The 12,008-nt window shown below is 40.6% G+C and overlaps 2 protein-coding genes across 8 annotated transcripts in view; both read left to right on the top strand.

Annotated features, from left to right (window-relative positions):
- Window positions 1-6,456, top strand: part of snx25 (sorting nexin 25) — a 33,131-nt gene extending 26,675 nt beyond the window's left edge. For both annotated transcript variants that reach the window (XM_061928135.2, XM_061928134.2), the window contains 10 exons: window positions 384-524; window positions 646-759; window positions 2,596-2,673; window positions 2,762-2,845; window positions 2,924-3,041; window positions 3,147-3,213; window positions 3,296-3,477; window positions 3,569-3,669; window positions 5,387-5,456; window positions 5,537-6,456. In XM_061928135.2, coding sequence (XP_061784119.1) covers window positions 384-524; window positions 646-759; window positions 2,596-2,673; window positions 2,762-2,845; window positions 2,924-3,041; window positions 3,147-3,213; window positions 3,296-3,477; window positions 3,569-3,669; window positions 5,387-5,452 — 951 coding nt within the window. In that variant the 3' untranslated portion in view covers window positions 5,453-5,456; window positions 5,537-6,456. The remainder of the gene's footprint in view (window positions 1-383; window positions 525-645; window positions 760-2,595; window positions 2,674-2,761; window positions 2,846-2,923; window positions 3,042-3,146; window positions 3,214-3,295; window positions 3,478-3,568; window positions 3,670-5,386; window positions 5,457-5,536) is intronic.
- A 1,400-nt stretch (window positions 6,457-7,856) lies between these two features.
- Window positions 7,857-12,008, top strand: part of LOC133575128 (centrosome and spindle pole-associated protein 1-like) — a 29,390-nt gene continuing 25,238 nt past the window's right edge. For all 6 annotated transcript variants that reach the window (XM_072912255.1, XM_072912257.1, XM_072912256.1 and 3 more), the window contains exon 1: window positions 7,857-7,977. The gene's annotated coding sequence lies outside the window, so the exon portion shown is untranslated. The remainder of the gene's footprint in view (window positions 7,978-12,008) is intronic.

Below are 12,008 nucleotides of genomic sequence, written 5' to 3'. Positions count from 1 at the left end.
AAATTATCATACCAAAAGCTTAAAATGATCATCCATACCCGATTGGATGTTGCTCAGGATCATCTGCGACAGTAAAACACTACCACAAAATGTGTATAGTGATGCAGTTTCACCTTTTTAAATAAACATACAGCACTGTTAAAAAAGCGGCACCTGGCAGTACTGTGTCCCCAAATAGCTTTAAAGAGTCACGTGAGACAATGTGCAACATGTATCCTGTTTGTGTTTGCTTACATCCATGTATTGAAGGGCTCAAAATGTTCCTACATTATGGTATTTCTTTAAATAATGGGATTGTTGGATATGTGACCAATAGTTTATTTGTAGCAAAAATAGTTTACATGGTAATTGTTTCCAACTTAAAGTGTGTATATTTGTTTCAGGCGGCAGAGGAAGGTGGGGAGACCGTAGCGTGTTACATTGTGTGCGTGAGCCTGCTGGAGGGTGAGGAGATGGGTAACAGTCACTGGAGTGTGCAAAGGAAACTTACTGAATTCCAAATGTTACACCGCAAACTGACCGAGGTAGGCAACATCACACCTGTTAATTAGTTACTGGTTGGAAATATATTGCAAAGCACTTCATACTTTTGGCTGTAACCTGATATAAAACATCTTGCTGATCATTTAAATGTTTCTCTCTCAGTGTTTTCCATCCCTCAAGAAACTCCAGTTACCATCACTCAGCAAACTTCCCTTCAAATCCATTGACCAAAAGTTCTTAGACAAGAGCAAAACTCAACTCAATATCTTTCTACAGGTAAACGAGAACACTAACTAAAATACTGCTTATGTGGTACTAAAAGCACAAATGTGGCATGACCTGTGTTTGTTTTTTGTACGTAATTGTGTTTTCTTTAATGTTGCAAGTGCAGTTTCAGTCTCATCATAAAGCAACACGTTTTAAAAGATGTGTCTTTAAAGGGGACCTATATTGCGTTTCATGTTTTTGACCTATGAATGGTGTTACCAGGGTGGATACTTGTGTTGAATGATGCCCAAGTGTCAAAGTTCATGCATTTAGAAATGGGCTGTCCAAGCAGTCTTTTTTGCAGTCTTTAAAAAATAAAAAAATAAATTGGTCGTATTGACGTCGATGACTGCCGAACTTACTTTTATGGGCTTGCCCATATAATAGCTCTGAGCCTGATTGGCTATTGTGTTTTTTTGTTTCTTTTCGGTCTACAATATGCCACATGCCTATAACAAAACACACCGAAGTCCACAAATGGCACCTCGGCCAGATTATTGAACACCTCTTTTTTTACGTATTTATTGGGAAGACAAAGTCACAGAGAAGGAAGACTCTCCAAGATCTGTCTTTGCACCACTATTTTAGTCATGACTCTTGTAAGTTAAAGGCGAGGCTGCACACTCGTAAAGGTGCTTTGCACGTTTCAACACCTCGCCTTTTACAACGGCGGTAATGCACACTTTTCAGACTTGTGGAGGTGCTCGGCTGCATATATTATTTATGTCAAGATCGTTGGTGATTGTGCTTGTATTTTATTACAGAGTACATGAGTGACAGAAGAAAGACATCCCATCTTTTACTTTTAATATAGCCCATGGGAAATTTTGATACACTTCAGTACCAAACCGAAGGCTCCGTACCTAAAAATCTGAATACAAATATATTTACCGCTATACCCCTTGTATCTACTAGGAGAGTCTGAATAGCCGCTAAATTCCATGACACAGTTTGCGACACTGATTAGGTCTGCACAATTAATAACATTTTAGTCGTGATCACAATTTTGGCCGCTACGATTAAATGAGGGTGATCGGCAGTGATATTAACATTTAAAAAGTAGACTCCGCTGCATATCAATTCAATCACTTTCATAACCAACAGTCAGCCAACCACCAGGGGGCGACCGACAGACAGTGGACTCGTGAGAGCGAGTAAGAGTGAGTGAGAGGGAGACTTGACAGTTGATCGCCCGTAGCTCCCGAAAATATTAGGAAAAATAAATCCATTATTACATTGGTGCCTTTCTTTCCTGTAGAGTGACCTACATTTTAACCCCAGAAAATGCCCGCACGCCTTACTGTTCTCCAGGCACCCTCCCGCTCGTTCCCGCAAACCCGGACATGTTCCCACGCGTACAAACCAACAAACGCCACAACATATTGCACGGCAGAGCTGCGTTGGTGTGCACGTTTAAACAAATTATTGAGTTGTGGTGACAGGTTAAGCATTAAAAACACTTTCCTGCTTTCCTCAACCGCCATTGTTTGCCCGCGACGTGAAGCTAATAATCCAATTAGAGTTATGGTTGCTAACAGAGCGGGCCGCGCGCGACCGGTGCAAAGCCCCGACCAACAGCTACAAAAGCGAGGGTGCCAAAAGTACAGACTACCGTAACATCAACCATGCACCGAGGGGCCCCTCTTGCTACATCTTCTAGTTAGAGCCCAATCTATTTGTGGCAGTTCAGATTTATATGTAGCGGGCTGCTACACACAAATGACTGTATGGGAAATACTAAACAATCACAAAGTACCTTGTATTCATGTGAAGACAGTTTTACATTGTATTACAGTGTATATAAATGAAGTAGCATGCAATGTATGTATGTGTCTGTCTTTGCAGCGACTGCTGACAGATGAGCGACTGTGTCAGTCAGAGGCGCTCTACGCATTCCTCAGCCCGTCCCCAGAGCACCTAAAGGTCAACAACTTTTTGTTTGTATTCATTTGGGGTCGAAATGACAGCCACAATTCAGTATATTTATGTTGCCTTGTCCTGATCTTTGAAGGTGATGTCCATTCAGAAAAAGTCATCTTTTTCTCTGGCCTCCTTCCTGGAGAAACTTCCTGGGGATTTCTTCTCTCACACTGAGGTAACCAGCTGTGCCCCAACTTTCTATCTCCTTATCGGACACAGTGAATGTTACATGCGCTGTCATTGCTGCTGACAGGAGGAGGCAGATGACGACAGCGACCTGTCAGATTACGGTGATGAGACAGATGGAAGGAGAGATGCCCTGGCTGAACCCTGCTTCATGCTCATTGGAGAGATCTTTGAACTCCGAGGAAGTAAGTTCACCTCTCTAATCTTTGTATTCACACAGTCCATGGAACTCTTATGAATTCATACTTTTTGTTTATAAGAATTTAATTAAAATCTGTCCTTTTACTCAGTGTTTAAATGGGTGAGAAAAACTCTTATTGCACTAGTCCAGGTGACATTTGGCCGAACTATCAACAAGTGAGTACAATCACTTTTCCCAAGTGATGTATGAATAATCGATAACTAGTTAGTAATGAACTGTATTTCTCTTCTATTCCAGACAGATCAGGGATACAGTGAACTGGATATTCTCTGAACAGATGTTGGTCTGTTATATCAATATCTTCAAGGACACTTTCTGGCCCAACGGGATTCTGGCGCCACATGTCAAAATCCAGACTGATGCTGAACGCACCGAAACCAAGGAACGAGCTCAACAAAAACTCCTTGACAATATTCCAGGTAGCAACTAAAACATAAATGGTCAATATGTAAACAATTTTACTTTTTTCGAATTGTATTGTTTAAAGCTTTTTTACTTTTTGTGTGTCAGATGCATTAGCAAATCTAGTGGGCCAGCAGAACGCCCGCTCTGGAGTCATCAAGGTTTTTAATGCCCTGCAGGAAGCTAGTGCCAACAAACATCTTCTCTATGTAAGAACATGTCCTTTCACACACTGGACATAAGGGGTGTCCAAACACTATCCACCTAATGATGTGTACTGACGGATTGAAGCAACAATTTGACACAGTTTGTGCATTACTTGTTGAAATAACAATATTTCACCCAAATTCAACCAATTTCCTTAAATTGGGGATAGGCTGATTGGAAAACAGTAAATTGGCCCTAGTGTGTGAATGCGAGTGTGAATGGTTGTCTGTCTATGATGGCCCTGCGATGAGTTGTCCAGGGTGTACCTTGCCTTCCGCCCGAGTGCAACTGGGATAGGCTCCAGCCCCCCGCCCCCGCGACCCCAAGAGGGACAACCAGCAAAACATGGATGGATAGATGTGCACAGCGTCACAACTTTGTTCAATCTCTGCACCTTCACTGCACATTTTGACCAGTCAGTCATTTAACAATTCAATTTGTCAATTGTCTAACCATTAATCAAATGTATTTCTGCATCACCACTTACGTCCTCACTTTCTTGTTTCCATTACCAGAGATGTTTATATGTGTTGATGATCTCTCAACGTCTTTCATTTACCAACAAAAATCACCACTCTCCATTGCTCTCATTGGTTCCTCAATTTTGTCAATGAAAACATGGCTAAACTGCATGCAATGTGTTGGAATATAGACGCTAGTTTACGATGGACAGTCAAGCAATTTTCAAGCAGGCAAATTTGCGTAACACACCCTGTCGCAGGTAAAGTTGGGGGCGGCGTGGCTCATTGGGTAGAGCGGCTGTGCCAGTAACTTGACGGTTTCCGCCATCACTGCCGTTGTGTTTTTGGGCAAGACACTTTACCCTTGCTCCCAGTGCCACCCACACTGGTTTAAATGTAGCTTACATGTTGATAATAGGTATCACTATGTAAAGTACTTTGAAGAAAAAACGCTATATAATACAATTCAATTCACTTCACTAAAGTCAGGCCTTCATAATAAAAGCATGTCAGAAAAAAACATAGTTGCACCATGGTTACATGTGCAAAAATGCCAGGGGATGCAACATGTAACAGAACCCAAAAGTAAGGAGCCTATAGATAGATTATGGGTTGTCCTATGAAGGACACAGAAATCCCATTTGTCAAGCACAGAGCCTGCTTTACCAATCGACTCACTCAAAGCTGTCTTTAGAGAGTGTGGCCAACTCTGTTTCAGACCTGTAGTCATGTGAGGGACTTTTGACCAATCATTTAAGAGATTGTCTAGACATACTCTCTCTGGACTCACTGAGGTGGTATTGCCCACTAATGATAAAAGGGAGGTACAACTACAAGCATAAATACCCATTAAATAAAATATGAAGGCTCTTAAAAACAAGTACATTACTTAATGTGACCACACTTTAAAGTGTGTTAGACTTACAAAAACACTTAAAATATTGATGATACATTTAAAAATATTACAAGCTGATGTAATATTAAAAAAAAAGCTTCAAAACAACCCAGCCTTTTGAAAAAACTGCTACAAAATCTGAAATTTTAAGGCTAAAGCAGTCCCAAAAAATACATCTTGGAGGAATTGATTACTGTAATATCACCCAACAAATATCCCATTAATAATGCATTGTTTTTTTACGCTATTCAGAGGGCCAGAAAAATAACGATCCGTGTGCTAAAGAAATTGGACAGCCCTGCTGTACATACAATCTTTTTGCAGGTTCAAACATAACATTTTAGTCTCTGTCTTTTTTTGTAGGTGTTGATGGAAATGTTACTCAAAGAACTGTGTTCTGAACTCCGCATAGAAGTTGACAACATGTGAACAGGTACATGTTACACACTTTATCCTGGGACGTAATTTTTTTTTTATTTCTTATTTTGTCAACATAATGTGTTTTTGTCCCAGCATTTCCAGGAAAGTACTGTCGGGATGCTGGGAAGGAGGGATCCCAGAGTTGGATTTAGTTCCGATGACAACATTCAAGCATTGCCACTTTATTCATCTATTATTTCCTCAAGTATCATGAACACCCTTTTTAAAGCCTAGGCGCAGCATAAACATTTATATTGTTTGCACAAGTGGTACCACACTTACAGTAGTGCTCTGGCATTGTTGAAGGACAACTCTGACCAGCTGAGCATTGTGAACATTATTTAAAAAGTGTCATTTTGTTGCTAGTGACAGTCACAATACTGGCGTGGTTATGAAGTTTTGCAAGAATTTCTGTTCTACATTCTTTTAATGGTGGCATAACAAATTTGAAGAATGAACGGTGTGCCCTGTGGGCACAAACTTAGCTTTTCTGTAGTGAACGGGTTCTAACCTACCGAGCTGGATGAAGACAAAGCAGTCATGTTGATCTGCACAACAACACGGCTGGTAAAACTGGCCTGTAAAATGAGAAGACATCGTTCACATTTGTTCCAACAGGCTCACATGCACACAGAACAAATATTACTTTCATTGTGTCATTTCATTCACTTCTCCTTTTTATTTGATATTATTAGCAGTAAAAGCAGCATTTCTGTACCACAACCAGCTGAAAGATTATTTTTTTGTATGTCGGTCTAAAGACCAGAAGGCATGTTGTAAAGGTAAAGGCCATGTTTGTTGAGTCATATTCACAAAAGATCATCTATAAACCTTTGTTAAATGCAGCAAAGACAAATGAGGTTCCGATTGTTTGTTGCCTTTCAAAGGTGACAATTGTGTGACACTCTAAACCTCACAACATTCCTGCTACACAAAATCTGAGCAACAACACTTGTGTTCTGTGATTCTTGTTAAGGCTTTTAATTGTGCAATATACTGCCATGTAAAAGTCATTGTGATTATTTTATTTATGATAATTATTGATAGATTTTATTTTTACCAGAAATTGTTTAGAATGTTTATATAAGCAATAAAGTGAAAAAAAATATATAGAGTATTTCGTTTCTTGAAATGGTCTTTAGAAATGAAGTACCTAGCAGAACTGTGTCCCATTTTACTATATTGTCTCAAAGGACAACACTAAAGAAATTCTACTTTTTATCTGAGTAGTCCGTGTGCAGCTTGGTTGGTAAGCAGTGTCGTTTTACCATCCTCTGAAAATAATTAAACACATAGCTATTATTGACTAAATAACTGGCAACACAAGTGATTTACATGATTACACATTTTTTTTCATTTCCGGAGGGAAAGAAATTAATGTGTTGACATTTTCAATTAGTAAATTGAAGTTAAAATTAAATTAAATAGCCTGTACTGTGTATAAATAAATAAATTATTTAATCAAAATACGGATGAAAATAAAATCAGAATTATCTAAAATAATCGGGGGAAAATCATTAACATACTTTTTTTAAACTGCTTTTAACATTTAATAAAGGCAGAATGCATGGCCATCGAGACTAAATATTAATTTCTATCTGGTACTAAACTAGTGCCATTCATACAGAAAGACAGTATTCCGACTCACCCTGAAGGGGGCGGAAGTGAGCTGAGCAGTCCCTTGTCCCTACACTACAGAGAGGAAGTGTATATGAGACTTTTCAAATTAAAAGAATAGAAAGAAGACTTAACAACAAAAGAACAAAGCTTTGGCACATGGATTTCATAAATAAAGGTATAAGACCACAAAGGTTTATCAGATTTATTTTCTAAAAATTTCATGAGAATTATTTAAAAACAATGAGTAACCCACCATACAGCTGTTGTAAGCGTTGACAAGCTTTACACAGACTACTCTAAAGTACTGTAGAGCCAAGTTTAGTTTATTCTAACTTAATAAAATCCCATTGTACCTTGATTGTGATAAAACAAGTATAAACTATAATTATGTGTGTGTCTATATATATACATCATATATATATATCATTTTTGTATGTATATATATCATTTATATATATATATATATATATATATATATATATATATATATATATATATCATTTATATATATATATCATGTATATATCATGCATATATATATTTATATCATGTATATATATATATATATATATATATGTATATATATATATATATATATATATGATAGATAGATAGATGAAGAAAAAGTGTTTGACTCTCCTCGGCCAAGGTACTATTTCAGGATAATAGCGATAACATTTTGCCTCTAAATGAAACAAAGTGGCATAGTAGGACGCCTAGAATTCTATTTATGTTTTAACCATCAGACATGTGGTCCAAATGGTGTACTACATTTATACAAAATGTAGCTAGGCTTTGAGTGGGCTTTTATTTTGACATTTTTACACCGGAACATCCCCGTTAACATTATCGTCAAAGGAAATAAGCAAATGAGGCGCCACTGATCCGTTTGGGAGGGAGCAGACCTTCTTCTTGTAAGTAATGTTAAATAAAATATCAGTCATATGTTTTACAAATAGATATGTTGACATCCAGACGTGTTATTGTATGTCAAATTATGTGGCTACCTTTGTGTTAGTATTCGTCTGGACGCTTTTCTTTAGCAAAAACAAGCTAGCTAAACATGCAGTAAACTACTGTATGGTATCACCCATATGTCATTATTAGCACAACCAGAAGTGTAGTTTAGATATTATTCCTAAAGCACATTCGCGTCATTTGACACTTATGGGGGCATTGTGGTTGCCTAACAACGGAAATTAAAGAGACAGTAACACTAGCAACGCTCGATTCAGCTGCCTTTACTAAATTGCACACTTCATAATTACACCCTGAATATAGATGAAGTTATAGGTTTTTGGTGATGGTAACATTGTGGAATTTGGCATAATCTACTTTGCTATTGTCAAGTTATTACTGATTGTAGACTTTAGCGGCTTGACTTTCTGCTTCAACAAGCACATTTGGTTTGTTTTGGCGTGGTGTTGTTGTTGTTGTTGTTGTTTCTGCCTGATATGGGAAGGCATGTTTCGATGTTGATGACGTCACCATCCACCAACCTTTGATTGCAGAAAGTTGACCACCTGCCGCTCTAATGAAGCAGCAGCAGCACCTTGTTCTGCTCTGGCATAACACCTGCGTGTAATCTGGAGCCCAGTCACAATCACATTTTTTAGGGATGCTCGATACATATTGCAGAACCTGTACCAATAACCGATAATGTATTTATTATTTTTTAAAGGTATATTTGACTGAACTCTGTACTCTCCTTGGCCTAGGAAAGACTCAATCAATGGTGGATATGAAAACTAGGTTTGTTCTAACCAAAATATCACTATTGAGGTAGAGCTAACATCACATTTATAAATCAGTAGTGATTCGTTGTTGTGAAGAAGGAGCTGAGCCGGAAGGCAAAGCTCTCTATTTACCGTTCGATCTACGTTCCCATCCTCACCTATGGTCATGAGCTTTGGGTTTTGAACGAAAGGACAAGATCACGGGTACAAGCGGCCAAAATGAGTTTCCTCCGCCGGGTGGCGGGGCTCTCCCTTAGAGATAGGGTGAGAAGCTCTGCCATCCGGGAGGAGCTCAAAGTAAAGCCGCTGCTCCTCCACATCGAGAGGAGCCAGATGAGGTGGTTTGGGCATCTGGTCAGGATGCCACCCAAACGTCTCCCTAAGGAGGTGTTTAGGGCACGTCCGACCGGTAGGAGGCCACGGGGAAGACCCAGGACACGTTGGGAAGACTATGTCCCCCGGCTGGCCTGGAAACGCCTCGGGATCCCCCGGGAAGAGCTGGACAAAGTGGCTGGGTAGAGGGAAGTCTGGGCTTCCCTGCTTAGGCTGCTGCCCCCGTGACCCGACCTCGGATAAGCGGAAGAAGATGGATGGATGGATTTACTCTCGCTCAGCTTTACACAAGGATCTGGGAGTTCTCAATAGGAGATGTATTTCAGAAGGCGGGGCATTGTTAAAAAATCATTGTATGTGATCGGATAAACCACTTGTCCGTTATCTTGAATGACGTGCTACTTCAACCACTCACGTCGAAATCAACCCGTGACGCTGGGAAATCCAAACCCGGTCGGAAGAAGAGCCAAAACATCCTTGCCACCAATAAATGCCTTCAAAACCGTTCTCTGTTCATCTTTTAAATAATGAATATTTGATAGATTCGACAAAACAGTTGCAATAGCAGAATCGATGTCAGCACACGATGCAGCGATGGCTGCGTGCCGCCATTGTTGTTTGAATCAAACAGTCGCTTCGTCGCTACGTCACATCTATGAAATCCCGCCCGGCGATCCTGATTGGTTCATTATTTTTTGTTATCTTGAAGGACTTTGCAATGTCTTCGAGCCCAGATCCTTGTGCGGAGCTCAGCGAACTACAAGGGTCTGGTGAGAGTCAGGTTACTGATTTCCATCTGTTAGTGTGCGCAGGAGTGTGGCGAAGACACAACAAACTCCCTTCTTGTCTCTCATGGACACACACCTGTTGTTGTTGACTTTGGACTGACTAGCGACTGCACGACACCAAGGCCGCGGAACAGAGACACGCGGCAGGCTTACACACACACACATGCATCCACAAAAAATATACGCCACACACACACATACCCCACCCCCCATCCAACGCCCTTGACGCGAATCCCTTAGGGGTGATGGATGGCTGGGCAGCCCCTGAAGAGCTGCAGCCTGCCACCGTAGTCCCGATTCCCTCCCCTCTGTTGCTAGATATCTCGAGATGTACAGTATGTTGTAATATGTATATGTGCTTTGCTGTGGAGGTTTTTTCCCACTCCAGTCTAGATTGTATTTTTTTACTCATCCTTCCCCAGCGTTGACCTTTCTCCCATCTTTTACGGGGCGCCTTGTGGCGACCAATCAGCGTGCCTGTTCTGTAACCCTGTACACTGTTTGTTTGTCTAATCTTGAACGGGTTTGTGCTGAAAACAAAGTTTCGTCGACAATAAAGACCTATCGACCGACCGACCTATGGATTCTGCTAGCACAAACCATGGCTCCAGGTGGTCCACTGGCTAACCGGCTCCAGTGTTTTTGCGATGGTGGGGGGCGGGAACTCTGATATCGCAGCTGTCAAGTACATTACTTATTGGACTGTGTTGTTTTAAGCCTTGGATGCTCTCATTGGCATCTTGCTGCTGGGAGAAGGAATCCAGTGTGTCTGGGTGCTTTTCTGACACGTCCATGATTGACAATTTAGCCTGCTTGGACATATGCATAGGGCGTTGGCTATGGAATTCAAATATAGGGGAAAGCGGCTGCGCTTCTCCCCCCTCCATGCCGACCTGAGTGGGCGAGTGGCCCTGCTGACGCGGGTAATGCCAAGGCTAGCTCTGTTTGCCAGCGCCATCATTTCATTTCCATGAGGAAATTGCAGATCTCTTTGGCCCTGGGATTGTCTCTGGCCGGCTTTTAGCACTTTTCGGACGTAGTGGCGATGGGAATGGCCAACGGCTTCTGTTTGTGGCTGGCTTTGGGAAGCTTCTTTGCCGGGGTCTTCATGGGTTTTCGGGGTATGGATGCTGGCAGAGTTTTGGGGGTAGCTAGTGAGGTAAGATGTTTTAAAGCTGGGGTTTTTATTTCATTGTTGACTGTTTGCAGGGCATTTGCAAACTTTTGAAAGAGTAAAAACAAGTCCCACACGGCCAAAGCCATGTTTGTTTATACTGTAAGGTCTGGTAAGTTTAAGGGAAGTTAGGACCTCCTACGAGGTAGGAGCGCTTGATTTGTTAACCGAAAACCACTTACTGCATGATATGGGTAATCTTGCCTCAATGGAGAATTTTTTGAGGTTATAATATAACCGATAAATAATCAGATTTATTAGTATGACGTCATAATTCCTAATATCAGCCCGATAATGAATGGTCCGATGATTATCGTGCACCCCTAATATTTTTCATTTAATCAGACTGTTCAAAATCCAGAATCTGATTAATCATTTGTGATGTAATGTAATAATTTCATCATTTTGAATCTTCAAGACATTCATGTTCTCTTCTAGCCCAACCACCTTTCCTTACAGCCCATTTATTTGTTTACGAATCAATGCAGTATCATTCATCATTTCCTTAATGTATTTTGGAGGAAGTATTTCATACTGTTCAGCCTAGCCCCCATGTCATTCATCTTGGCTCCCATGTCGTTTTACATCATTGTTACTTCTCAGAGACTACTGATTTCTGACTCTCCTCCTCCTCGTCCTCTGTTTTCGCTCTCACAGAAGGTCTTTTTCTACACTTATTGTTGGTGAAACAGAGGCTTTGAAGTTGGAAGGTTAGCGATGGCTAGCTCGACTTGCTAGCGATGGTTAGCAGTCATTTCGAAGAGTTAATTTTCCCACCAGACAGTATTGATGCCAGTGGCATCCGCAAACAAGGTCAAGATATGGGGTAGGGAAATGTACCCAAATTAAACAAATCAGACCTCTTTTGAAATGCCATATTCCTTTTGTACCTATTTATTTTCTTAAACAATCAT

The sequence above is a fragment of the Nerophis lumbriciformis genome, linkage group LG35, assembly GCF_033978685.3.
Source record: "Nerophis lumbriciformis linkage group LG35, RoL_Nlum_v2.1, whole genome shotgun sequence".
NCBI lineage: Eukaryota > Metazoa > Chordata > Actinopteri > Syngnathiformes > Syngnathidae > Nerophis > Nerophis lumbriciformis.
Note: the sequence above shows the minus strand (reverse complement) of the source record. Positions and strands in the feature narration are given on the sequence as shown.